The 27,106-nt window shown below is 38.8% G+C and overlaps 1 protein-coding gene across 1 annotated transcript in view; it reads right to left on the reverse strand.

Annotated features, from left to right (window-relative positions):
* Nucleotides 1-27,106, reverse strand: part of CCDC148 (coiled-coil domain containing 148) — a 222,902-nt gene that overhangs the window by 172,633 nt on the left and 23,163 nt on the right. Inside the window, exon 8 of the mRNA XM_018066726.1 lies at nucleotides 3,662-3,800. Within this exon, the coding sequence (XP_017922215.1) occupies nucleotides 3,662-3,800 (139 nt within the window). The remainder of the gene's footprint in view (nucleotides 1-3,661; nucleotides 3,801-27,106) is intronic.

Below are 27,106 nucleotides of genomic sequence, written 5' to 3' on the forward strand. Positions count from 1 at the left end.
CTTCATGGCAAATAGATGGGTAAACAGTGGAAACAGTGAGAAACTTTACTTTTGGGGGCTCAAAAATTACTGCATGGTGACTGCAGCCATGAAACTGAAAGATGTTTGCTCCTAGGAAGAAAAGCTATGACCAACCTAGACAGCATATTGAAAAGCAGAGACATTAGTTTGCCAACAAAGGTCCATCTAGTCAAAGCTATGGTTTTTCCAGTAGTCATGTATGGATGTGAGAGTTGGACTATAAAAAAAGTGGAGCACCAAAGAATTGATGCTTTTGAACTGTGGTGTTGAAGAAGATTCTTGGACAGCAAAGAGATCAAACCAGTCCATCCTAAAGGAAATCAGTCCTGAATATTCATTGGAAGGATTGATGCTGAAGCTGAAACTCCAATACTTTGGCCACCTGATGCGAAGAGCTGACTCACTGGAAAAGACCCTGATGCTGGGAAAGATTGAAGGTGGGAGGAAAAGAGGACGACAGAGGATGAGATGGTTGGATGGCATCACCAACTCAATGGACATGAGTTTGAGTAAACTCCACAAGTTGGTGATGGATAGGGAGGCCTGTCGTGGTGCAGTCCATGGGGTCACAAAGAGTTGGACACGACTGAAAGACTGAACTGAAATAAGTACATAATGAAACAGGCTATGGCTTCACTTAAATCAAATATCAGCTACTAAAATCCATTCTATAAAGTTCTTAGCTTTAGTCCTCAAAGCCAAGACTATGCTTAAAACTTGTCAAAACTTGAAAAAAAGTACACATCATACAGAAATGCATACTAATTATCCCAATGTAAGAAGTAAATGCAAAAATCTTTATCGTACTAACAGTAGGCAAATACAAAAATCTATACACAGTTAAAAGAGACAGCTGGTCACAGATACAAATGGAATCAATACAGAATAAAATGAAAGCTCCAATTTAATAAATTAAGACTTGTATAAAATCTAGAATGAATTATTAATATTATATAACATATTTTTTGCATAATAAGAATTTGCAATAAAGTAAAGGTCAGAAGGAAAACAAATAACTGAATGGGGATTAATGGGATGGGAGAGGCTGGTCATACTAGTTGTGTTGGCTTTGCTTCAGTTTCTTCACCTGAAAGGTAAGGATAATTATAGTACTTCTCTCATCCAGTATTATGTGCACTACAAGGAGTTTACACATGACTGACATAAAATAAACTCTATACATGTTAGTACTGCTTCTTTAATTTGTTCATTTTTTATTGAAGAATAATTACTTTACAGAATTTTTCTGTTTTCTGTCAAAGCGCAACATGAATCAGCCATAGATATACATATATCCTCTCCCTGTTGAAACTCCCTCCCATCCTCCTCCCTCAAGTATTGTTACTTGATTTAAAACAATTACAAAAGTACAGAATATGTAATAATATTTTATGGCATGGCCCATAATATTTAAAAGGTAAGAGGCCATACATGTTTGTTTGCATAAATGTTTTAAAGTGAATTACTGTGAAATTCATTGGTGACATGGTAACTTCTGTTTCCTTGTCTCTGTGGTCTTGTCCAGTAAAGAATGTAGCCATAACTTCCCAGGCCTGTCTCAGGGGAACTTCAGACAAGACTCTGATTTATGAATGTGGGGCATTTGTGTTCAGATCCATCGAGGGGACAAAGCGGAGTTGTGGTGGGGATGGTGTAGGGAGACACAAGCTCCCAAGGCAAGTTTTGGCTTCCCCGTGACTAGAAGGATTGAGATGCGGCAGGCTGTGTGAATGGAGGGGCAAACAACCCATTTTCTGGCAAGACTCAAGGAATAGCAGAACCTCTGAGATGGGTCACTGAATTTGCAGACACCTGGCAGTCAAACACAAGCAGAGCAACCCAGAGGACCGTGGTGAAGCTCTCTGGGGTAAGTAAGCCACAGAAGAATAAATGTTGCCAGAGGGGTCTCCCATCTTTTTATGCAACATGTTGTTGTTCAGTTGCTAAGTCATATCCGACTCTGTGACCCCATGGACTGCAGCACACCAGGCTTCCCTGTCCTTCACCATCTCCCTAAGCTTGCTCAAACTCATGTCCATTGAGTCAGTGATGCCATCCAACCATCTCATCCTCTGTTGTCCCTTTTCCTACTGCCCTCAATCTTTCTCAGCATCAGGGTCTTCCAATGAGTCGGCTTTTTGCATCAGGTGGCCAAACTTGGAGCTTCAGTTGCAGCATCAGTCCTTCCAATGAATACTCTTAGTTGATTTCCTATGGATTGACTGGTTTGATCCTTTGCTGTCCAGGGAACTCTGAAGAATCTTCTTCAGAACCACAATTCAAAAGCATCAATTCCTTTGGCACTCAGCCTTCTTTATGGTCCAAACCTCACATCCATACATAACTACTGGAAAAACAATAGCTTTAATTAGATGGGATTTTGTCAGCAAAGTGATGTCTCTGCTTTTTAATACATTGTCTAGGTTTGTCATAGCTTTCCTTTCAAGGAGGAAAGGAAAGGAAAGCTTTTAATTTTGTGGCTGCAGTCACTGTCTACAGTGATTTTAGAGACCAAGAAAATAAAATATGTCACTGTTTTCATTTTTTCCCATCTATTTGCCATGACGTGATGGCACTGGATGCCATGGTCTTAGCTTTTTTTGAATGTTAAGTTTTAGGTCAGCATTTTTTACTCTCCTGTTTCACTCTCATCAAGAGGCTCTTTAGTTCCTCTTCAATTTCTGCCATTAAGATAGTATTATCTGCATATCTGAGGTTGTTGATATTTCTCCCAGCAATCTTGATTCATCCAATCCAGCATTTCACGTGATGTACTCTGCATAGAAGTTAGATAAGCAGAGTGACAATATACAGCCTTGATGTATTCCTTTCCCAATTCTGAACTAGTCTGTTGTTTCATGTCCAGTTCTAACTGTTGCTTTTTGACCAGCATACAGGTTTCTCAGGAGGCAGGTAAGGTGGTCTGGTATTTCCATTTCTTTAAGAATTTTCCACAGTTTGTTGTGATCCACAGTCGTAGGCTTTGGCATAGTCATGCACCATACTGTCTTGTATAATGACAGATTTCATACTATAACCCTATTATTTTCTAGAGTGTAGGAAACAAATAATTTTAGAGCACCGTTTAAAGTATATATATACCTGCTGCTCTGTGACAACCTAGAGGGGTGGTTTGGGGTGGGAGGTAGGTAGGAGGATCAAGAGGGAGGGAACATATGTGTATATCCATAGCTGATTCATGTTGATATAGTGCAAAAACCAATATAATATTGTAAAGCAATTATCCTCCAATTAAAAATAACTTTTTAAAATATGTGTGTGTGTGTGTGTGTGTGTGTGTGTGTGTGTGTGTGTGTGTGTATGGTGGTGGTTTAGTTGTTAAGTCATGTCCAATTAATGCAACCCTATGGACTGTAGCCCGCCAGGCTCCTCTGTCCATGGGATTTCCCACGCAAGAATACTGGAGTCATTTGTCATTTCCTTCTGCAGGGGATCTTCCTGATCCAGGGATCAAACTCAGATCTCCCACATGGCAGACTGGTCTCCTGCATTGCAGGGGATTCTCAGTTATTGCTGAGCCACCAGGGAAGATGTGTGGGGGTGTGTGTGTGTGTATAGTTTAGTAATTATTGACCACCAAAACAATTTAGCTTGCCAGTATATAAGGTCAAGCACTCACCAAATCATGCCTCGATTTGTGTGGAAGATATCTTTGTAACATGTCCAGATACAAAGTCCTTCGGCCACAGAGATCCCCAGGATACTGATCCAAAACAGCCTGGTAAATCCAGTGGTCTTCATCACTTAATTGGAAGTTTCTGGAAGCAAGAAAAATATCACATGATAGTATGATTATTGAGCAATCAAAGGAGATTGAGGGACCTCAAACTGTTTAAGCTGTTGGAAAACGACAATGATTACATAAAATGAAGTCTGGAAAAAAAATACATTAGCCAAATAAAATGTCTGCTCTATAAAAGGCTCTAAATTCTAACACAATGGGTTATTTCATTATTTCATGTTGCCATGAGTTCCAGGCTTAATCTGAAAAAGTTTGACAATGAGACGTCATATTTTTAAGATATTCTATCTTTCCTATAACAATATTTTAAAAATCATGACAATGAATGAAATAAACAAACATTGGGAAATAAATTATTAAGCATAGAGATTAAAAAGGAATTTTGCTAATTCAACAAAATTTCTATTTCTAGACTGGAGGAAAATACAAATGTAGACAAATAAACAATTACATAAAGAAAACTAAGGCTTGAGGAAGGGACATCGAAGGTTTGATATTAAATGTGTCTAAAATTATCTTTTACTTTCTCCCCTCAGCTTCCTGCATTGTGACGCTAAGACTAAATGTTGGTAGTAAAAAGATACCCAATGACATTAGATTTCAAAGTGATAAAGAAATCATTTTTCATAGGATCCCTAGAAGTCACCTTCCCAATAACGTGGCCACCATGCTCCAAAATACCTTTTTTAATTCAGAACTTTCCTAGGCTTTGTGTTCTACAGGAGGTATTAGCAAAGCCCTATGCAGGGTGAAAAGGCTACAGGATCAGCTTGAACTGTAGACTGAATTAATGTCTCTTTATTATTGAGTTTATTTGCATATCATTATTCTTATTTAGTAAGTTGGAATAATCAAATACAGATGCAATCAGGGTGAATATTATTAGCAACAAATATTTCTTTGATCTAAGATGAAGACTCACTATTGTTTATTTCTACCATGTCAATGGTCTACTTTAAAGTTAACTGCAATTTAAAGCATTTTTATAATATGTCCTCTATGCCCTTGTAAACTATTTGAAGATTTAAAACAATAAAAACTCTTTAAATCATTGATATTAATTGACATTTTACCATCCTCATTCAAGTTACTCAGTTTCTTAAGGTATTCTGTTATTCTGATAAGTCGTAAGAAAGAAACAAAATTATTTTTCAAAGAAGATACCTTCTCTAACAGCTCTGTAATAGGGAGAAAAAGTGGGTTGGAAATATTCCATTAGGAAGAAACAAAGTCTGCAGTTCTTCTGTATGACATAACAATCTATAGCAGAGAAAGAATTCAAGATTTCATTCATTAAACAAATTGAGTGTTTGGGTTCTCTCTGAATCAGTTATGCATGTATAGACAACAATAAGGTGTCCACAAATAAAGAATTTCAAATAGGAGTATTAAGCCTGGTAGAAAGCTTGCCTGGGTGTTTTTGGCATTTAAAACACCCTTGAGCTTCCATGATAGCTCAGTTGGTAAATAATCCAACTGCAGTACAGGAGACCTCGGTTCAATTCCCGGGTAGGGAAGATCCACTGGAGAAGGGATAGGCTACCCACTCCAATATTCTTGGGCTTCCCTTGTGGCTCAGCTGGTAAAGAATCCGCCTGCAATGCAGGAGACCTGGGTTTGATCCCTGGGTTGGGAAGATCCCCTGGAGAAGGGAAATGCTACCCACTATGGTATTCTGGCCTAGAGAATTTCATGGACTCTATAGTTCACGGGGTCACAAAGAGTTGGACACGACTGGGTGACTTTTACTTTCAAGTCTTCATGGACAGTATCTCAGGTCCTCTCTCAAGGAACTCATTTCATTCATGATCCACATAAATGCATTTTAACAGCAGTCGTAGCCACAGAAAGGGATTCCCAGGTGGCACAGCAATAGAGAATCCACTTGCCAATGCAGGAGACACAAGAGATGTAGCTTTGATCCATGGGTTATGAAGCTCCCCTGCAGCAGCAAATGTCAACCCACTGCAGTACTCCTGCCTGGAAAATGCCACAGACAGAGGAGCCTGGCAGGCTACAGTCCATGGGGTCGCAAAGAGTTGGACGCAACTGAGCACACACACATGCAGCCAAAGAAATTCCCTATTTCTATTTGGCAAGCAACCAGAAAAGGGAACAGATCCAAAGTCCAGTCCTCATGTATGCTTTTAAACTGTTTTTCTAATCAAAAGGACTTGAATACAGTTTGAATTTCCATCTATATTTGATTACAAATGTGGATGTGCAGGGGTGTATGTGCTGGGGAGGAGGAAGAGACAGAACCTAGGTCCAGTAAGTTCTGTTTTTTTTTTTTTTTAAATTTACTTATTTGCGCCAAGTCTTAGTTGTGGCACACGGGATCTCTGGTCTTTGTTGCAGCATGTGGGATCTTTAACTATGTGTGTGGTATCTAGTTCCTTGACCAGAGATGGAACCTGGGCCCCCTGCCTTGGGAACCTGGAGTCTTAGCCACTGGACTACCAGGGAAGTCCCAGTTCTCTTTTAAATTGTCATTTATCTACATAAAGACTGCTGTTGATGCTAGGCGCAGTCACCTTGACAAGCTAGAATTCCCATCATCAAGATGCTGATAATTCATGGATGTAACTTTCTCCTCTGGAGAATTGTCCTGGCCCAAATGGGAACAATCTCACCCAGGAGGGTACTCTCTCACCTACCTTTGAGAGCCAACCCCAAGCAATGATTGACTGACATGGGGCACAGAAGACCAGCCCACTTGCCTCAAGATGAGACCAACTCTGTGATGCCATTTGTGCTCTGGAGTTTCACTGTCAGAGCAAACAGTAATCTGTTTCAACTGAGATCTTCTGCACAGACACTTTCCCCTCCTTCATCCTGCCTCCCTTACCATCCTTTTCCTGAGAGCTTTCCCCAACAAACCACTTGTTCTTACAATCCCTGTCTCAGAACTGCTTCTACAGAACTTAACCTAAGATAATGTACGAGCAATCTTATACATAATTGTCAAAAATAATTTAAATCCTTTGGTAAATGGAGAAGTACTTCTAAGCTAATTGCTTTGATGATCTCTCATAGTGAATTGTGGTGTAAGATTGTGGCTGTCCTCAAAGAGAAAGTGCAAATAGCAAACATTTACAAAAATGATTTTTAAATAAAAGCACGCATTAAGCAGTGTACATCGCTATAAAAAATATAGCAGCAGAAGAATTTGTGGCACTCAGTGCATTTTTATACACTGCATAAATGTATTAATTAGGTGTCATTTTAGTGACATTAAAACCACATAAACATATGAAATGATAACATTAAAACGAGATATTTCAAACCAAGTATGCTATGAACAATGATCACATTCATTTGCTATTGATTTTAGAAACCTCACATCTCATCAGCTTTTTCCAATTACCACAATTACACAAATTGTAAGACATTATTTGCTACATGTAAGATAAAAATGAAAAACATGCTTATAAGAAATGATATATCAGTTCAGTTCAGTCGCTCAGTCGTGTCTGACTCTTTGCAACCCCATGAACCGCACCACACCAGGCCTCCCTGTGCATCACCAACACCCAGAGTCCACCCAAACCCATGTCCATTGAGTTGGTGATGCCATCCAGCCATCTCATCCTCTGTCGTCCCCTTCTCCTCCTGCCCTCAATCTCTCCCAGCATCAGGATCTTTTCAAATGAGACAGCTCTTCACATCAGGTAGCCATACTACTGGAGCTTCAGCTTCAACATCAGTCCTTCCAATGAACACCCATAACTGATCTCCTTTAAGATGGACTGGCTGGATCTCCTTGCAGTCCAAGGGACTCTCAGGAGTCTTCTCCAACACCACAGTTCAAAAGCATCAATTCTTCAGTGCTCAGGTTTCTTTATAGTCCAACTCTCACATCTGTACATGACCACTGGAAAAACCACAGCCTTGACTAGATGGGCCTTTGTTGACAAAGTAATGTCTCTGCTTTTTAATATGTTGTCTAGGTTGGTCATAACTTTCCTTCCAAGGAGTAAGTGTCTTTTAATTTCATGGCTGCAGTCACCATCTGCAGTGATTTTGGAGCCCAGAAAAATAGTCAGCCACTATTTCTACTGTTTCCCCATCTATTTGCAATCTATCTATTGTCCCCATGTGGAGAAGGCAATGGCGACCCACTCCAGTACTCTTGCCTGGAAAATCCCATGGGTGGAGGAGCCTGATAGGCTGCAGTCCATGGGGTCACTAAGAGTCGGACACGACTGAGTGACTTCACTTTCACTCTTCACTTTCATGCATTGGAGAAGGACATGGCAACCCACTCCAGTGTTCTTGCCTGGAGAATCCTAGGGAATGGAGGAGCCTGGTGGGCTGCTATCTATGGGGTCGCACAGAGTCAGACACGACTAAAGCGACTTAGCAGCAGCAGCAGCATAGTCCCCATGAAGCGATGAGACTAGATGCCATGATCTTAAGTTTTTGAATGTTAAGCTTTAAGCCAACTTTTTCACTCTCCTCTTTCATATTCATCAAGAGGCCCTTTAGTTCTTCTTCACTTTCTGCCATTAGGGTGGTGTCATCTGCATATCTGAGGTTATTGATATTTCTCCTGGCAATCTTGATTCCAGCTTGTGCTCCCTCCAGCCCAGTGTTTCTCATGATGTACTCTGCATAGAAGTTAAATAAGCAGGGTGACAATACATAGTCTTGAGGTATTCCTTTTCCTATCTGGAACCAGTCTGTTGTTCCATGTCCAGTCCTAACTGTTGCTTCCTGACCTGCATACAGGTTTCTCAAGAGGCAGGTCAGGTGGTCTGGTATTCCCATCTCTTTCAGAATTTTCCACAGTTTATTGTGATCCACAAGTCAAAGGCTATGGCATAGACAATAAAGCAGAAATAGATGTTTTTTTCTGGAACTCTCTTGCTTTTTCAATGATCCAGTGGAAATGATATATAAATACTCCCAACATTATTATTTTAGAGTATTTATAGCAGTTTCCAGAGCGGCTGGCATAAATTTTGAAGCAAATATTCACATCAGTGATACTAATGACACCGTCATACATATCCATTAGGGTGCTGTTTGTGAAGGAGAAAACTCCCACCTCCATATATATACTGAGTCTCCTGGATAATAAAAATTTAACAGGTAGGTTCAAATATGATAACTTCTTCATAACAATAAACTAGCTATTTCCTACTTAGCATTTAAAATAAAATCAAATTTAATGTATCTGAATTTCTAAATTCAAATTTTCACATTTATCTTTTCTAGTCAAACCTTCATTTTTTCATTGTAGAAAAAAATCTGTATAAAATAGTTTAATTATATGAAATAACTGAGGTTAGCTTTTACCTTCCAAAGTTCCTGTTCACTTAACCTGTTTTTTTGCCAACATCTGCTGGATCATGGAAAAAGCAAGAAAGTTCCAGAAAAACATCTAGTTCTGCTTTATTGACTATGCCAAAGCCTTTGACTGTGTGGATCACAATAAACTGTGGAAAATTCTGAAAGAGATGAGAATACCAAACCACCTGACCTGCCTCTTGGGAAATCTGTATGCAGTTAGCAACAGTTAGAACTGGACATGGAACAACAGACTGGTTCCAAATAGGAAAAGGAGTACGTCAAGGCTGTATATTGTCACCCTGCTTATTTAACTTCTATGCAGAGTACATCACAAGAAACGCTGGACTGGAAGAAACACAAGCTGGAATCAAGATTGCCGGGAGAAATATCAATAACCTCAGATATGCAGATGACACTACCCTTATGGCAGAAAGTAAAGAGGAACGAAAAAGCCTCTTGATGAAAGTGAAAGAGGAGAGTGAAAAAGTTGGCCTAAAGCTCAACATTCAGAAAACAAAGATCATGGCATCCAGTCCCATCACTTCATGGGAAATAGATGGGGAAACGTGGAAACAGTGTCAGATTTTATTTTTGGGGGCTCCAAAATCACTGCAGATGGTGACTGCAACCATGAAATATAAAGACACTTACTCCTTGGAAGAAAAGTTATGACCAACCTAGACAGCATATTCAAAAGCAGAGACATTACTTTGCTAACTAAGGTCTGTCTAGTCAAGGCTATGGTTTTTCCAGTAGTCATGTATGGATGCAAGAGTTGGACTGTGAAGAAGGCTGAGCACCGAAGAATTGATGCTTTTGAACTGTGGTGTTGGAGAAGACTCTTGAGAGTCCCTTGGACTGCAAGGAGATCCAACCAGTCCATTCTGAAGGAGATCAACCCTGGGATTTCTTTGGAAGGAATGATGCTAAAGCTGAAACTTCAGTACTTTGGCCACCTCATGCGAAGAGTTGACTCATTGGAAAGACTCTGATGCTGGGAGGGATTGGGGGCAGGATGAGAAGGTGACAACTGAGGATGAGATGGCTGGATGGCATCACGGACTCAATGGACGTGAGTCTGAGTGAACCCCGGGAGTTGGTGATGGACAGGGAGGCCTGGCATGCTGCGATTCATGGGGTCACAAAGAATTGGACAAGACTGAGCAACTGAACTAAACTGAACTGAACTGATGATGACAGAACTAGCTAAATTACACAGATACTGAAAAATATTCCAATCACTTTTCTACCTTTGAATTTGAAAAATGACTATAATTTTAAAGAAAAAATTAAAGAAAACTTTAAAATTATCCTAAAATTTAGTACTTTTGAAAATACCTTGAGACAAAAGGTCTTTGGTAAGTCTCTGCAATTTCTTTCTTTTTTGTTTTTTTGTCCATCCAAATTTTCTTATTTAAAATGTTTCAGGAAATTTTAGCCTGCAGGAGTGTGAGATATTTACTACTCAATCCTTACCTTCCATCTCCTGCTTCTCAATATTGAGGCCCACTAAAATAATTTCATCATGATTTCACAGAACATGAGAAAACAGGTAACTCAGAACAGGAGGATGACAGGGATGTGAGAATTCAACCAGACCAAAGCCAACTGTCCCCCTTACTCTAACTGTTTGAGTCATTATAAAAAATCCTAACCAGACTCACAATTACTACCAGTTTTCTTCATAGTCATGTTTAAATCACTTCTCAGGGTTGTGGTTCCATCATCTCTAAAGACATTTAGAAGTATGGGGACAGCCAAGATGGCAAGCAAGAACGTAAGACAACGGGAGAAACAAGCCTCTGAAACTAAAGATTGTGTCTTCAAACTGGCTGAAAGCTGTCTTAAATTTCCTCAGGGTAAAGGAGGCTTTCCAGAAAACTGGTAATTAGTGCCTCCTGAAGCTAACTGGTGCAGTTACCAGCGTCTGATGACTGCCTTGATTGGCAAGTGATCATAGTGAGTCTAGCCTAAGGAAAAACTCTTATCTCTCCAAATGTAACATTGTTAGGAGAGTGAGCCACTGGTGGAAGAATGTGGATAAAAGATGGCTCAGACACAATCTGCTTGTTTGGATGCATTGAGTCTGACTCTCTAGCAAATACAACTTGACAACACTTTCCAAAGTTGTCTTTCCAAATCAAAACCATTCAAATACTGAAACTAAACAGCCTAGCTCCTGAAACGGTCTCCCCAGCTACTCACTACCCCATCCCAGGCCTATTGTCCAAATACGAACCTATCTTGATTTTCTGCCTGTTTTACAAAGGGTTCTCTGACCTCAGACTCATTTCTGACCAACAGAATTTGCTCCTTGGATTTTCTTTGGGTGTGTACATTGTCTTCCGGGAGATCAATTGCCACTTAGCAGTCCTCTCCCTCCAGGCTCCCCAAGCTCTGCTCAGTTTACCTTCTCAGGCAGTCAGAATAAAGCAGGCTCTTGGGAATATGATCAAAATCCACTGAATTGAAAAATCAACAAGCAAAAAAGTGACCTATAAGGTAAAGCCAGAATTTGCACCAGCATCCAAACCACTTTCTTCTGAGGAGTGATAGGAAAGAAATATGACAGGGTTCCAAAAGTGATGGCTCCAGAATTTCTTACAGGAGGGTTTTGGAATGGAAATCTGGTTAGGAGGCTAAGAGATTTATTTGGAAGCTGCAAGTGCTATTTTCATAACAAGCACTCTGCCTTTACTTACATACTTTTTTAAAGTAGTTTGCATCAAAAACTGAATTTTTTACCTAGAATGTGTATATTTTTTGGAGGTGGAGTAGGTGGAATAGTGGCAATACACCTAAACCATCTTTGTCCTTACATCCATTCACCACTAGTTTTAAGTGGAAGTAGAATTCCCAGTGGAAATTTGGAAATAATATGATCAAGACAAAGCAACTTGTTAAAAGTAAAACATAATGGCTCAACCATCCCATATGCAAAGTTTTAAAGAATTATAGTCATCACGAGACCAGTATGAAAAAGAAAATTGTAGCAGACATTGCCTCTACCTTTGCTTCTGCTCACCAGAATCTTGATTTTATTCAAGATATTTCTTCTTCCATAATCCCTACCCACCCACCCACTTCAGGAAAAGTGAGCCCCATTCCAGACTCAGGAGTGAATCTTGATTTGACCTTAAGCCATTCACAATCAACCATTCTCAGGCTCTCTGTTCTTCTTGACAGTGTTTGATATAATCATGGACAAATGTCCCAATTCTGGCCACTAAAATGGGAGGAGAAGTCTTCTGGGGCAAAGGTTTCCTGGCTCTTCAGACAAGACACAAGGAAGAGGTCTCTTTCTGCTTGAGTGTGGCAGTGTGGAACTGCTAGAGTTATTGGACAGAAGGTCATCTATCTATCCTGCCAGAGGGCAAGGTAAGACAATGCAGAAAACTCGGCCTCACTGTACTTAGACTTCTCTACCTCTTGGGCTTCAACTGAAATAAGAAATAGCCTTATTGTCTATGTTACTTTCACTTGGGTTGAATATTCTGTCTTTAGCCAATGATATCCTATTTGATAGTTCACAGAATGGAAGAAAAATGACCTTTTTAAATGTAACATCTTAATATTGCTTTGGAAGGAAAGCATCAATACTGTTAAGGATACAGTGATTCAAGAGAGGCAGAACAAGTGCGCCCAGTGACCAGCACCTACAGGGACACTGCTTAGCTGACGGAGAATAGACCAGTTCAGTTCAGTTCAGCTTAGTCACTCAGTCATGTACGACTCTTTGAGACCCCATGGCCTGCAGCACAGCAGGCCTCCCTGTCCCTCACCAACTCCCAGAGTCCACCCAAACCCATTTCCATTGAGTTGGTGATACCATCCAGCCATCTCATCCTCTGTCGTCCCCTTCTCCTCCTGCCCTCAATCTTTCCCAGCATCAGAGGCTTTTCAAATAAGTCAGCTCTTCATATCAGGTGGCCAAAGCATTGGAGTTTCAGCTTCAGAATCAGTCCTTCGAATGAACACCAAGGACTGATCTCCTCTAGGATGGACTGGTTGGATCTCCTTGCAGTCCAAAGGACTCTCAAGAGGTTCAAAAGCATCAATTCTTTGGTGCTCAGCTTTCTTTATAGTCCAACTCTCACAACCATACATGACCACTGGAAAAACTATAGCCTTGACTAGACGGACCTTTGTTGACAAAGTAATGTCTCTGCTTTTTAATATGCTGTCTAGGTTGGTCATAACTTTCCTTCCAAGGAGTAAGTGTCTTTTAATTTCATGGCTACAATCACCATCTGCAGTGATTTTGGAGCCCAGAAAAATAAAGTCATCCACTGTTTCCACTGTGTCCCCATCTACTTGCCATGAAGGGATGGGACCGGATGCCATGATCTTCATTTTCCAAATGTTAAGCTTTAAGCCAACTTTTTCACTCTCCTCTTTCACTTTCATCAAGAGGCTCTTTAGTTCTTCCTCACTTTCTGCCATAAGGGTGGTGTCATCTGCATATCTGACCAGTGTTCAACACCAAAGACCATTTTTAAGACAAAAAAACAAAACAAGCTCAAACTCAAATGAACAGAATCGGTAAAGACAAGATCACCTACAAACGTATTATTTGTTTTAATTTAAAAAAAAAAAAGTCTTATTGAGCCAAAATCTGCTTTCATGTTACCATTTTATTCTTCACTTTTGAGACACAAGGATATTTTTAGATGCAATAAAGTTGAAGGGAATAAAATTACTTTATATGGATATTATTACTCAATTTTCCAGGTTCAAAAGCAAGAATAATATAATTGGACTACTTCTTTGGGATGGGATGAGGAAAAATTTAATTAATGATTATGAGGCCTTCTGAAATTTTATTTGTCACAAAAAACTTTTATAATAGCACCTCAAACCAACTACCAGTAGTCATTAAGAAATTATAAGAGTGGAATACAAGAATGATGGTTCTTTTTCTCAGTTTATTATTTTTTAGACATTGACAATGCTCATAATGTCTTACATTACTGGTTCTCCATAGTCTCAGTTCTAATGAATATGGTTTCCTCAAAGGATTATATTTACCCACACGTGGACTTCAAGGTATAAGGAGTAGGAAAAACTTGTTATTAACAGTTGGTTTGATACATTAAATAGGCATTATAATTCCTCTCATATCAAAATTTGGCAACCCTGTCCATTGAAATTTTAATCCTGTCTTTGCTTATAACTGTACAGATTTTATTATTTTAATAACAAATTCTATCTGTATCATCCAGGTTAAAAAATAACATATATCAATTGTCTTGGACACAAATCTGTCAAGCTGATATGTTTCCATTTTCTTCAATCTAATTTACTCAAGATTAGTTTGATTTCATAGATAGTGAAGAACAAAAACCTCTCATAAATGATGACTCTCACTCCATCCTGTAAAACCCTGATTTTTCAGTTTTCTGAAGTATCAAAAATGTAGCCTCATGCACCATTATACTGTGTAGCTTTTATATGAAGCAATTATATCAAGAAGGCAGTTGTGGGCTACAGTGATACTAACAATAAAGACTTCTAAACTAGAAATTTATTACCACTAGTCTTGTACTTTCCAAAAAGACATTTAAATGAACATAACATATACATCAATACACAGACTGAGTTATTAAGCAAAAGCAAAAATCTAAGACTAGTTTGGGGGATGTCCTTGAGAAATTTGACCTATTTTTTCCCCTTGATAAAATGTATTCCACTGAAGTCAAGAGAATTTAAACTTCATTTTATTCCCACAGCAAACCCAGAGCAGGTTGAGCAATCACCAACTGTGACTTTTAGTTTAAGATTACAAAGTAAATATTTTCAACAATGTCTTTATTTTAGGAGAAAGCTACGAAATACATATGATAAAATTGAAAATCTCAGTTTGCAATTATCACCTCTACAGGAGAAACTTAAATTCCCACATAAGGCTGGATATTCCAAGTTGGAATATGCCAAGAGAAAATGGGAGTCGCAGTGACCGTGGGTATTGCTTGAGGGGGTCAGGTAACCAGTGTGACTAAGTGAATACGTTAGAGTTCAAATAATAATACTCTTGTTTCTGAGCACCTCTCTCCTCATTAACCACCCTTAACTTACAGCCAGAAATGTAGAACCTGAGACGGGACATGCCCAGGCACTGAAACTTTCCAAAAGTTCTGAGACTACATTCTCAGAGAAAAATGCCACCTGCTAATTAAAGCTCTGGTTTTTCCAGGTGGCTCCACGGGTAAAGAATCCACCTGCCAATGCAGGAGATGCAGGTTTAATACCTGGGTCAGAAGGTCCCCTGGAGAAGAAAATGACAACCCATTCCAGTATTCTCAGATAATCTTAGGGACAGAGGAGTCTGGTGGCCAATAATCTATGAGGTCACAAAAGAATCAGACATGACTCAGTGACTAAACAGCAATTAAGGCTCCAGCATTTGAACTTCTTGCAACATCATCAAGTAAGCGAATTACAGTTGTGTATTATGCTCCTTTCTCTTTCTTCTATCTTGTATTCATCAAAATATAGTCACACGTGTGAGCATACGTTCATTCAAATTTTTTTTAGTGCTTCCCTGGTGGCTCATCAACCTCAGATATGCAGATGATACCACCCTAATGTCAGAAAGCAAAGAGGAACTAAGGAGCCTCTTGATGAAGGTGAAAGAGGAGAGTGAAAAAGCTGGCTTAAAACTCAGCATTCAAAATACTAAGATCATGACATCTGGTCCCAGCACTTCATGGCACATAGAAGAGGAAAAAGTGGAAACAGGGACAGATACTACTAACCAGCTATTTTGAAAGTCATTAATAGTTAGGGTAAATTGACAATTTTAGTTGAAACAATATAAAACTAGTGGATCTTCACAATGTACACCCAGAGGGCCAAAATCGTTAAAATCATTGTGGGTTTTTAAATAGCACTCAAGGTTCAGATCTCCTAAAAGAATGATAATTATGAATCAATATTTTAAAATTTAACATAGTTATCAAACAATAAAGTAGAAATTACTTGTTATCACTGTATAGTTTTTGCCAAATATTGGCTTCAAATCTGACATAGCTAAGTGGAGCATCAAACAATTTTGTCTCATCTATATGATTAATTCACCAAATGTTAGGAAATTAAAGCCACAATCTCATCTAAGTCTAAAACAAGTAATTAAACTCGTCATGTTACTAATGAAATACAGTCCAAATAGAATTTAAATAGCTTCACAAACATACTGAATAAATAAATAGGTTCAACTGCAGCCAATTCTTTAAAAAAAATGTTTTAGTAAAACATTTAAGCCATATTGTCCAAGATAGTAACCACTAGCCACCTGTGGCTATTCAGCACTTGAAATGTGGCCAGTCCCAATTCAGGTATGCTGTGGTGTGAACTGCAAACCAGATATCAAAAGATTTTGTGTAAAAAAAGAATGCAATATGCCTCATTAATAATTTTAAATTATTCAGTTCAGTTCAGTTCAGTCGCTCAGTTGTGTCTGACTCTTTGTGACCCCATGAATCACAGCACGCCAGACCTCCCTGTCCATCACCAACTCCCGGAGTTCACTCAGACTCACGTCCATCGAGTCTGTGATGCCATCCAGCCATCTCATCCTCTGTCGTCCCCTTCTCCTTCTGTCCCCAGTTCCTCCCAGCATCAGAGTCTTTTCCAATGAGTCAACTCTTCGCATGAGGTGGCCAAAGTACTGGAGTTTCAGCTTTAGCATCACTCCTTCCAAAGAAATCCCAGGGTTGATCTCCTTCAGAATGGACTGGTTGGATCTCCTTGCAGTCCAAGAGACTCTCAAGAGTCTTCTCCAACACCACAGTTCAAACGCATCAATTCTTCGGTGCTCAGCCTTCTTCACAGTCCAACTCTCACATCCATACATGACCACAGGAAGAACCATAGCCTTGACTAGACGGACCTTAGTCGACAAAGTAATGTCTCTGCTTTTGAATATACTATCTAGGTTGGTCATAACTTTTCTTCCAAGGAGTAAGCATCTTTTAATTTCATGGCTGCAATCACCATCTGCAGTGATTTTGGAGCCCCCAAAAATAAAGTCTGACACTATTTCCACTGTCTCCCCATCTATTTCCCATGAAGTGATGGGATCAGATGCCATGATCTTCGTTTTCTGAATGTTGAGCTTTAGGCCAACTTTTTCACTCTCCACTTTCACTTTCATCAAGAGGCTTTTTAGTTCCTCTTCACTTTCTGCCATAAGGGTGGTGTCATCTGCATATCTGAGGTGATTGATATTTCTCCCAGCAATCTTGATTCCAGCTTGTGTTTCTTCCAGTCCGGCGTTTCTCATGATGTACTCTGCATAGAAGTTAAATAAGCAGGGTGACAATATACAGCCTTGACATACTCCTTTTCCTATTTGGAACCAGTCTTTTGTTCCATGTCCAGTTCTAACTGTTGCTTCCTGATCTGCATACAGATTTCTCAAGAAGCAGGTCAGGTGGTTTGGTATTCCCATCTCTTTCAGAATTTTCCACAGTTTATTGTGATCCACACAGTCAAAGGCTCTGGCATAGTCAATAAAGCAGAACTACATGTTTTTCTGGAACTCTCTTGCTTTTTCCATGATCCAGCGGATGTTGACAATTTGATCTCTGGTTCCTCTGCCTTTTCTAAAACCAGCTTGAACATCAGGAAGTTCACGGTTCACGTATTGCTGAAGCCTGGCTTGGAGAATTTTGAGCATTACTTTACTAGCATGTGAGATGAGTGTAATTGTGCGGTAGCGTGAACATTCTTTGGCATTGCAAATTATACTATTTTGCACTGTTAAAAATATAATATTAAAATAAATTTTATCTTTTAAAATGTTTTATTATAACTACTTAAAATTTTTAAATTATGTATGTGGCTCACATCACACTTGTATGACACAGCACTGTTCTGGTCATCAACACAATTTACCAATACCCTGGTACATATACATGCTTGAAGTGGTGTGGTGTTGGGGAGAAGCTTTCTATTCAGATGCAACAGAAGAAACGCATTCCTGTTCAGCTATCTACTTTTTAGAAACTTTGGGGGAAGTGCTCATCTATAGCTACAACTGTAAAATAAATCAGTAAAATAACGCTTTTAAAATGAGGTGTATTGAAGATTAAAATTATAGATATTTGTCATGTCATGTAATAGGTACTCAATAAATATCAATGGTCCCCTCTTCCCTCTTTAACTTAGATTTTTTAAAGTCTATATTTTTGCTTTATAAAATAGAAACAGTATGCATGCCAAAATTATTTATAATATTACTACCAGGGGATAGCTATTATTATAATTTATGCAAGTAGATAATCTCAGTCTTTTTTTTTTTTTTAATGTGGCTAAATGGATGTAACACTTTCAGAGGGAAAGGGGAAAAAGAGAATCCATGTTATGTAAACTATTTTGTGGCCTGATTTTTTAATTGCATAGCTACTTACTGCAACTACCTGTGTCATTAAAAATTCTTTAATATAATTATTAATGACAGTGTAGTATTCCATTGTGTGAATATATCATAATTGATGAAGCTAAATCCCCTATGTGTTGGCTATTTAATCATTTTGAAGATTTTGCTATCACTAAAGAAAGAAAAATAATATTGAACACTCTCAAAGCCAACTATTTATTTCACTTTTATGATTATTTCCCTTAGGATTATTTCTAAAGAGATAAAGATAATTTACACACATAAAGATATGTGATGACATATTGCCAGATTGCCTCGCAAAAGAGTTTATATACTAATCATGTATAAAAATACCCATCTCTCTCATACTTTTAATCTTGGATAAATTCCTTTTGTGTTTTACCATTTTATAGGTTAAAATGTGAGTATTTTAAAGTTTTTCAATGAGTAGAGGGGTTCTCATAAATTCCTCTGTCATTTATTTGTATTATGCAGAATTCCATGGACTGCTACCACAATATCAATTCATCTCCCAGAATCTGACCATATACTCTACATTGAACCACGTGTGTACTAAATCCTCTTAGGGGTTATTCTCATTAGTATCAAAAGTACTGATATCTGTCCCATTTTAAGAAAAACAAAACAACAACATAAAAGTCTGGTCCTACTTTCTTGCTCTCCTTTGAAAAAGGAACTTTTCAAAAGTATTATCAATGCTCTTTGCCTTCGATTGTTTCTTCCCATTCACTTGAATCCAATCCAGTCAGGCATTTGTTACCACTTCAATGAAAATGGTTACCAATAACCTCCATATGGAATCAGCAGTCAACCATCAGTCCTATTTTATTTGACTTAGTGTATCACCCCTCCTTAGCTTACAGTGCTGCCCACTCCCTCTTACCTTGCCTTCTGGAACAGCACACTTTTCTGGTTTTCTTTGTATTTAACAGACCAAGTATCTCCTTTCTTGGTTACTTCTCTTCATGCTGACACTGTAATGCCAGCAGACCCAAGGAATCAGTCTTATATCTTCTCCTTTGCCCCTTCGCTCACTGTTTTGGTGATCACATCCAATTTCATGCTGGTGACTCACAAACAAGTATCTCCAGCTCTGATCTCTCTCCAGAACTTCAGACTCATAAAACTGACTGCCTTCCCAAAGGCTGTGCTTGGGACACCTGACGGCATCAAACTCAGCGTTCCAAACCTGAATGCCTGATTTTCTCCTCTGCTTTGCTTACAATCTTCCCCAGCTCAGTTAATGGTAACTTCTTCCTTCCAGTTCCTCAACCACAAAATTGTGGACTATTCTTTTATTGCTCCATTTTCTCACATGCCTCATTAAATAGTAGGTGCTACCGGCATGACCTTTTAAACGTGTCCAAAAGCTGATGATTTCACAATACCTCCACTTCCTAATGCAGGCCATTGTTATCTCCCGCCTGGGCTTTTGAAATAACTTTCTAAAGGTTCAGTCTTCTCTTGCCCCTCCTTTCCTCCATCATAAACACAACAACTACCAGAGTGATACTGCTAAAACATAACTTAGGTCTTGTTACTCTGCACATTTCCTCACACTTCTGCTTCCAATAGCTTCCCATAGTACTCAGAGTAAAATTGGAAGTTTTAGAAATGGCTGCTGCTGCTGCTGCTGCTGCTAAGTTGCTTCAGTCGTGTCCGACTCTGTGCGACCCCATAGACAACAGACCACAAGGCTTCCCCGTCCCTGGGATCCTCCAGGCAAGAACACTGGAGTGGGTTGCCATTTCCATCTCCAGTGCATGAAAGTGGACAGTGAAAGGGAAGTTGCTCAGTCGAGTCTGACTCTTCGCGACCCCATGGACTGCAGCCTACCAGGCTTCTCCGTCCATGGGATTTTCCAGGCAAGACTACTGGAGTGGGGTGCCATTGCCTTCTCTATTGGGCTCTAAATGTCCCACCCTCGCTCTTACTACTTAGATTACACTTTCTATCCCTCTCCCATCTATCACTCTGTTCCTGCCACACAAGCCTCCTGCCAGAAACATATCCACCTTAGTAAACATGGCTAGAACACTCATACTCCATATTTCTGCATGACCAGCCGTCTTGCCTCCTTCATGACTTCCCTTCAATGTCACTTTTTCAACTGGGACTATTGCCAAAAATCTATTCAAAATTACAATCTGCCTCCTCCCCCACAACTCCAGCAACTTCTCTTTTACTCTAATGTCTATATTTTTCAGAGGACTTCACCTTCTAATGCACTACTGTGTATAATTTAATCAGGTATTGTGTTTAATTGTGTGCCTCCAACTTGCTTCATGAGTACAGGGGGTTTTGTCTACTTTATGCCAGTAGTTGCTCAACAAATATTTGCTGAAAATATGAAATATAAATAACTTTTATCTCTTTTGTCCCTTTTTACTTCTGGCTATTCATTCAATCAATTAATTAGCAAACTGTCTTCATATGTTTTAATGATTTTAATTTTTTATGCCTGATATTTGCCAATATTTCCTATTTATCATTTAATTTTTACCCTTATTTTTTTTCCTTTAGAAATTCCTTTTTTTAGAATAGATATTATATTCACAGGTTTCAAAATTCAAAAGGTTTAATAAAATGGGGGGACACAGTAAAAATTTTCTCTCACACTCAGATGCCCAGTCTTCTAGCACCTGTCCCCAAGGGAACAAATAGTATCAATTTTTTTGTATTTTTCAGACATTTAAGCAAATATATATCTGAATATACATATATATAATGAGAGAGAGAGTACACATTTACTTTTTCCTAATTTACAAAATGTGTACTGTACACTGTTAAAAGGTTTGCTTAACCTTATATCACACCCTAATCATCTTGACCCTTGGAGAGTATTTCATATCAGTGAATGCTGAGTAGTATTTACTTTTTATTTTTGGCTGTGCCATGCAGCTTGCAGGATCTTAGTTCCCAGACCAGGGGAGCTAAGGGTCTCCAGAAGTGAAAGCACAGAGCCCTAATCACTAGACCACCAGGGAATTCCCTACATTATTTTTTAATCTAGAAAATAATACCTTGTATAGAAACTTACAAAATTAGCCCCTATTGATATTAAGATTATTTCCTTAATCTTTAGCTACTACAATGAATAACCAAAAATAAATTGCTATATATTCAAGTATCCTCTAGAGTAAGAAATGGCAACCCTCTCCATATTCTTGCCTGAAAAAATTTCATGGACAGAGGAGCCTGGCAGGCTACTGTCCAAGGGGTCAAAAAAAGAATCAGAAATAAATCACTGTATATTCAAGTGTACAGTTGACCCTTTAACAATATAGAAGGAGGGTGGGATCTTCCCAACCCAGGGACTGAACATGAGTCTCCTGAGTCTCCTGCACTGGGAGGCTGATTCTTTTCCACTGTGCAGCCTTTGTTAAGAAGAACAGAACGCTCTGGGGTTACTCAAAATGTGTTTTTCCCCTTCCTCTACCAGAGCCTTGAGGGGAGTTTTCACAAATATTCACTGTGGATATTTAGTGGAACTCTTTGAGGTAAAACTCAAAAAAGTGTGGCGAGTCCCCATGACTAAGGTCCCTAGAATTTTAAATTCTGAGTTGTCCACGCTCAGCATCCAGCAATTCATCAATTATAGTGCAGGTTTTTCTACCCCAGCCCTGGTTCCTATGAAAGTTTCTGCTAATGGGTTTCTTCTCAGATAATCTGCGACTCTCTACTGTATCACCTGTGTCTCCAGTTTGGGGTGCAGTGATTTGCCCTTGACCTTATTCCTCTAACACACAGAAGAAGAGTTGCTGATTTTGCAGTTTGCTCAACTTTCTGCTCCTCATTAGAGCAGAGTAGCAAATGATTAGCCCCTTACTTGCTGGACAGACACTTAGAAGCCCATACCGAGTCTTTAAAGGTTTTATACTTGCCTGAGGAAACATCCTGTTAGGTTTTATTGAATGTCTATGTCATTGTATATATTTAAATCTTTTATTCATGTTTTCACTGCAGGTAACATGTTTTAAAAGGACTTCTCTACTCCAAGATTACTTAATATTTGTTTTTATTTTTATCTAATTCTTCTATGATTTTTTCTTATTCACATTTTAATGCATCTGGAGTTCATTGAGTCACATGGAATAAGAGATCTAACCTCATTTTCTAATTCCCTGTTATTTAGTATTATCATATAAATAATCCAATCTTTCCCTTATAGTATAAAAATTTTGCCTTTACATCTAATTAAATTATTATAGATAACCTCTGTATTTCTATTTTGTTCCACTGAGCTGCTATAGACATATAAAATCTTCTAATTTGCTTTAATATTAAATATATATTTATATTTGGTATGCAAGTTTTACCACTCTCCCAGCCACAGTGAAGTCAATTTCACTTCTCTCCTTTATTGTGCCCATCTTTGCATGAAATTTTTCCTTGGTATCTCTAATTTTCTGCCTAGGGACAACCACAATGGTGTGGTCACTCACCTAGAGCCAGACATCCTGAAGTGTGAAGTCAAGTGGGCCCCAGGAAGCATTACTACAATCAAAGCTAGTGGACGTGAGGGAATTCCAGCTGAGCTATTTCAAATCCTAACATATGATGTTGTTAAAGTGCTGCATTCAATATGCTAGCAAATTTGGAAAAGTCAGCAGTGGCCACAGAACTAGAAAAGGTCAGTTTTCATTCCAGTCTCAAAGAAGGGCAATGCCAAAGACTGTTCAAACTAGCACAAATTATATTTGTTTCACAGCTAGTAAGGTAATGCTCAAAATCCTTCAAGCTAGCCTCCAGCAGTACGTGAACTGAGAACTTCCAGAAGTATAAGCTGCATTTAGAAAAGGCAGAGAAACCAGAGATCAAATTGCTAACATCTGCTATATCTTACAAAAATTTTTCTTATAGAAAAAGCAAAGGAGTTCCATAAAAACATCTACTTCTACTTCATTGACTACATTAAAGCCTTTGACTGTGTGAATCACAACAAATTGTGAAAAATTCTTAAAGAGATGGAAATACCAGACCACCTTACCTGCCTCCTGAGAAACCTGTATGCAGGTCAAGAAGCAACAGTTAGAACCAAACATAGAACAGTGGATTAATTCAAAATTGGGAAAGGAGTATGTCAAGGATGTATATTGTCATCCTGTTTATTTAACTTCTGTGCAGAATACATCATGTGAAATGCTGGGCTGGATGAATCACAAGCTGGAATCAAGATTTCTGGGAGAAATATCAACAACCTCAGATGAACAGATGATATTATCCTAATGTCAGAAAGCGAAGAGGAACAAAAGAGCCCCTTGAGGGTGAAAGAGGAGGTTGAAAAGGCTGGCTTAAAACTCAGCATTCAAAAAACTGAGATCATGGCATCTAGTCCCATCACTTCATGGCAAATAGATGGGGAAACAATGGAAGCAGTGACAGATTTTATTTTCTTGGGCTTCAAAATCACTGCAGATGGTGACTGCAGCCATGAAATTAAAAGACATTTGCTCCTTGGAAGAAAAGCTATGACCAACCTAGACAGTATATTAAAAAGCAGAACCAATACAATATTGTAAAGTAATTGGCCTCCAATTAAAATAAATAAATTTAAACTTAAAAATAAATAAATAAAAAGCAGAGACATTACTTTGCCAACAAAGGTCTGTCTAGTCAAAACTATGGTTTTTCCAGTAGTCATGTATGGATGTGAGAATTGGACCAAAAAGAAAGCTAAGCGCCAAAGAATTGATGCTTTTGAACTGTGATGTTGGAGAAGACTATCAGCGTCTCTTGGAGACGCAAGGAGACCAACTTGCTAAAGGAAATCCTAAAGGAAATCAACTCTGAATATTCATTGGAAGGACTGATGCTACAGCTGAAGCTCTAATAAGTTGGCTACCTGATGGGAAGAGACGACTAATTGGAAAAAATCCTGATTTGGGGAAAGATTGAGGGCAGGAGGAGAAGGGGGTGACAGAGGATGAGATGGTTGGATGGCATCATCAACACAATGGGCGTGAGTTTGAGCAAACTCCAGAAGATGGTGAATGACAGGGAAGCCTGGCATGCTGCAGTCCATGGGGTTGCAAAGAGTTGCACATGACTGAGCATCTGAACAACCACCCCCAGTTATTCTTCATTCTGAAACTTTGGGCAATTTCACAACCTTAATCTTCCTAATATATTCTGGAATAATGTTCAACAATTCTTCAATTCCAATTGTATTAAATTAACATTAATTTCATGAGTCATGGGTATTTTGAAATCAGATCAACTATTGAATAAAATTAGGAATTTTATAGCCAAACTGATTTAAAACATTAATATGGACTAATTGCTTTTGGAAACACAGCAATGAGGTTGGTTTCCCATGCTATTCAAACAAGGTACCAAGCCAGCTTCCCCATGTTATCTGTACCCTCTCCTCTCCTTGTTTGCTGCTTTCCTTCACCCACAACACAGCTGCCAGCAGCAACCACAGTTGTGTACTTCCCTGGTAGAACCACAGTGAAAAAAATGCACTACTTCTCACCTGTATCTAACAAAAGTTCTGACCTTTGCTCTGATTTGAACCACCTTTTGCTGTGGCCTGAGGAAATGAAGCTACTGACTGGTACACACTCCCAGCTAGGCTGTACCTTTGGATCTGGGGATGGAATCATTCCAATCCAAACTGGCAAGCTGCTACTAAATAGGAGCAGTTAAATGTTGGGATTAACCATGATTGCAATAAAAATTTTTTATAATTTAAAAATGTCTCTCAGATCTTTCAGCCTTCTTAGTCATAGCAGTAGGCATCTATTTAAAATATATGCACAGTAACTTGTACAGGTGTGCACATACATGTATACAAGCTATGCAAATTCTTACAAGGCCTCAAAACTAGAACCAAAAGGTGAAATGGTCTTATCAAAATAATGGCAGATATTGGCAAATGAGAGTTAGACATATAAATCATTGTGCTAGATAGAACAGTATATTTACGTGACTTACTCACCAACAGCCAGAGATTTCTAATGCCCACCACCTCTGTAGTTATTCAGAATAGCCTATTTATTCTCTTTCTCCTCAATAAAACTACTTCTGAAATCTCATTCAATTTTATTGGTGTTTCATCATTCACTGCCAGCATATTTGTCATAGTCTCTGCAGTTGGCATTTGCCTATAATTTGGTCAGGGTAAATGTGCATATGTCCATTCCCCTCAATATTCCAAGCCTTCTCAAAGGGAAGGATACATTCTAGTCTAGTCTGCCTTTTGAACCCCTTACCAAGGAGCTTAGCAGCGACCACTGTATATTAAGGATTACTGAATAAATATTCATCAAGTAAAACATATCATTAGCTATATGAAATTTATTCTGGATAATTATATGTGACAAACAGACTATTAAACTAGAATTTATGAACCCATATTCTTCCAAAGTAGTTTTCTACTCTCATAACAGGACTTGCCACTCTCACCTCATTGTTTTCACCTTTCATTCATCTCAGTTGCACAGTCATTTATTTAGAAGCTGCTATGTGCCAGGATATGCTTGGTGCTAAGGATACAAATATTGCCAATTACTTTGTCTTCTAGGGTTTACAGCCTCAGCATTGAATATACCTTCTGGGAAGGTTCTCACCAGCGCCCTTCTGTCTTATTTTAACCCTATGCATTCCTCAGATTCCATAGTGAATCTTACTTCTTCCATCAAGTCTTTCTGAGCTATTTTTCCTTCGGTGCTGCTTCTTTGTGCAAGAAATCTTAGCATATTCATCTCATTCTCTAATCTCAGTAATGGCAATGGAGCTGTGAATCTCAGTCTGTACTGAGTGGTGCAGGGTTACCCAAAAGAAGAGCACAGATTGACTTTAGATTCAAACAGAGGTAAGAAAACGTGTTGTAAAGAATAGATCCTAGTGGAAGGGAGCTGATACAGGCTGCGAAGGCAAATCTTCCACGTTTAGGAGCCATTAACCTAGAAATACCACAGTCTCAGCCAGCTTTCCTGGGGGACAAGATGCCATCTGGGAGGAAAGGTCATGGGGCAGCCAACCTGCTTTAAAATGACAGTCAGGTTTACCTCCCTTCATGGCACAATCATTCTAATTACTAAAAACACCAATAGGAAACACAAAAACCCCCTCATCCTTGCTGGATAAGTTCTAAAATCTCTTTAACAAGGTTGGGGTAGGGAAGGGAGAAAGGATGTTTATTTTACAATTAGAGACAAACTAAGTACATGGTTAATATTTCACTGTGATTGAGTTTCAATTAAAGTATAATTAATCAATAAATAAGCTATTAATTATATATTATTAATATTTTCTCAGCTTTATTACAAGATGGGAAGAAAGGAAGACAGAGAGGCAGGGGGCTTTTAGGAGACCAAAAACATGTCTGCCTATGAGGATCATGTGACCGTTGCCACAGAGAAGTAAGAAAGCAGCTTAGGGCTTGAAAGACACAGACTTCACCTAGGATTGCCTTTCCGAGAGCTGAGACACACAGAAGCTGTCACAGAGGAGTCTGAATCAAGAAGGTAAGAAAGCAAAGAGCTCTGGTTGGTAAGATTTAAGATTGTCCTTGTTATTAATTTCTTAACACTAGTAATTTCACATAGAAGAGCTTCATTCACAAGCAATTCATTAAGAAATATAATAAATACTACTATTTGCTGGATGTTCATTGGAAG

Source organism: Capra hircus, chromosome 2 (assembly GCF_001704415.2).
Source record: "Capra hircus breed San Clemente chromosome 2, ASM170441v1, whole genome shotgun sequence".
Classification (NCBI taxonomy): domain Eukaryota; kingdom Metazoa; phylum Chordata; class Mammalia; order Artiodactyla; family Bovidae; genus Capra; species Capra hircus.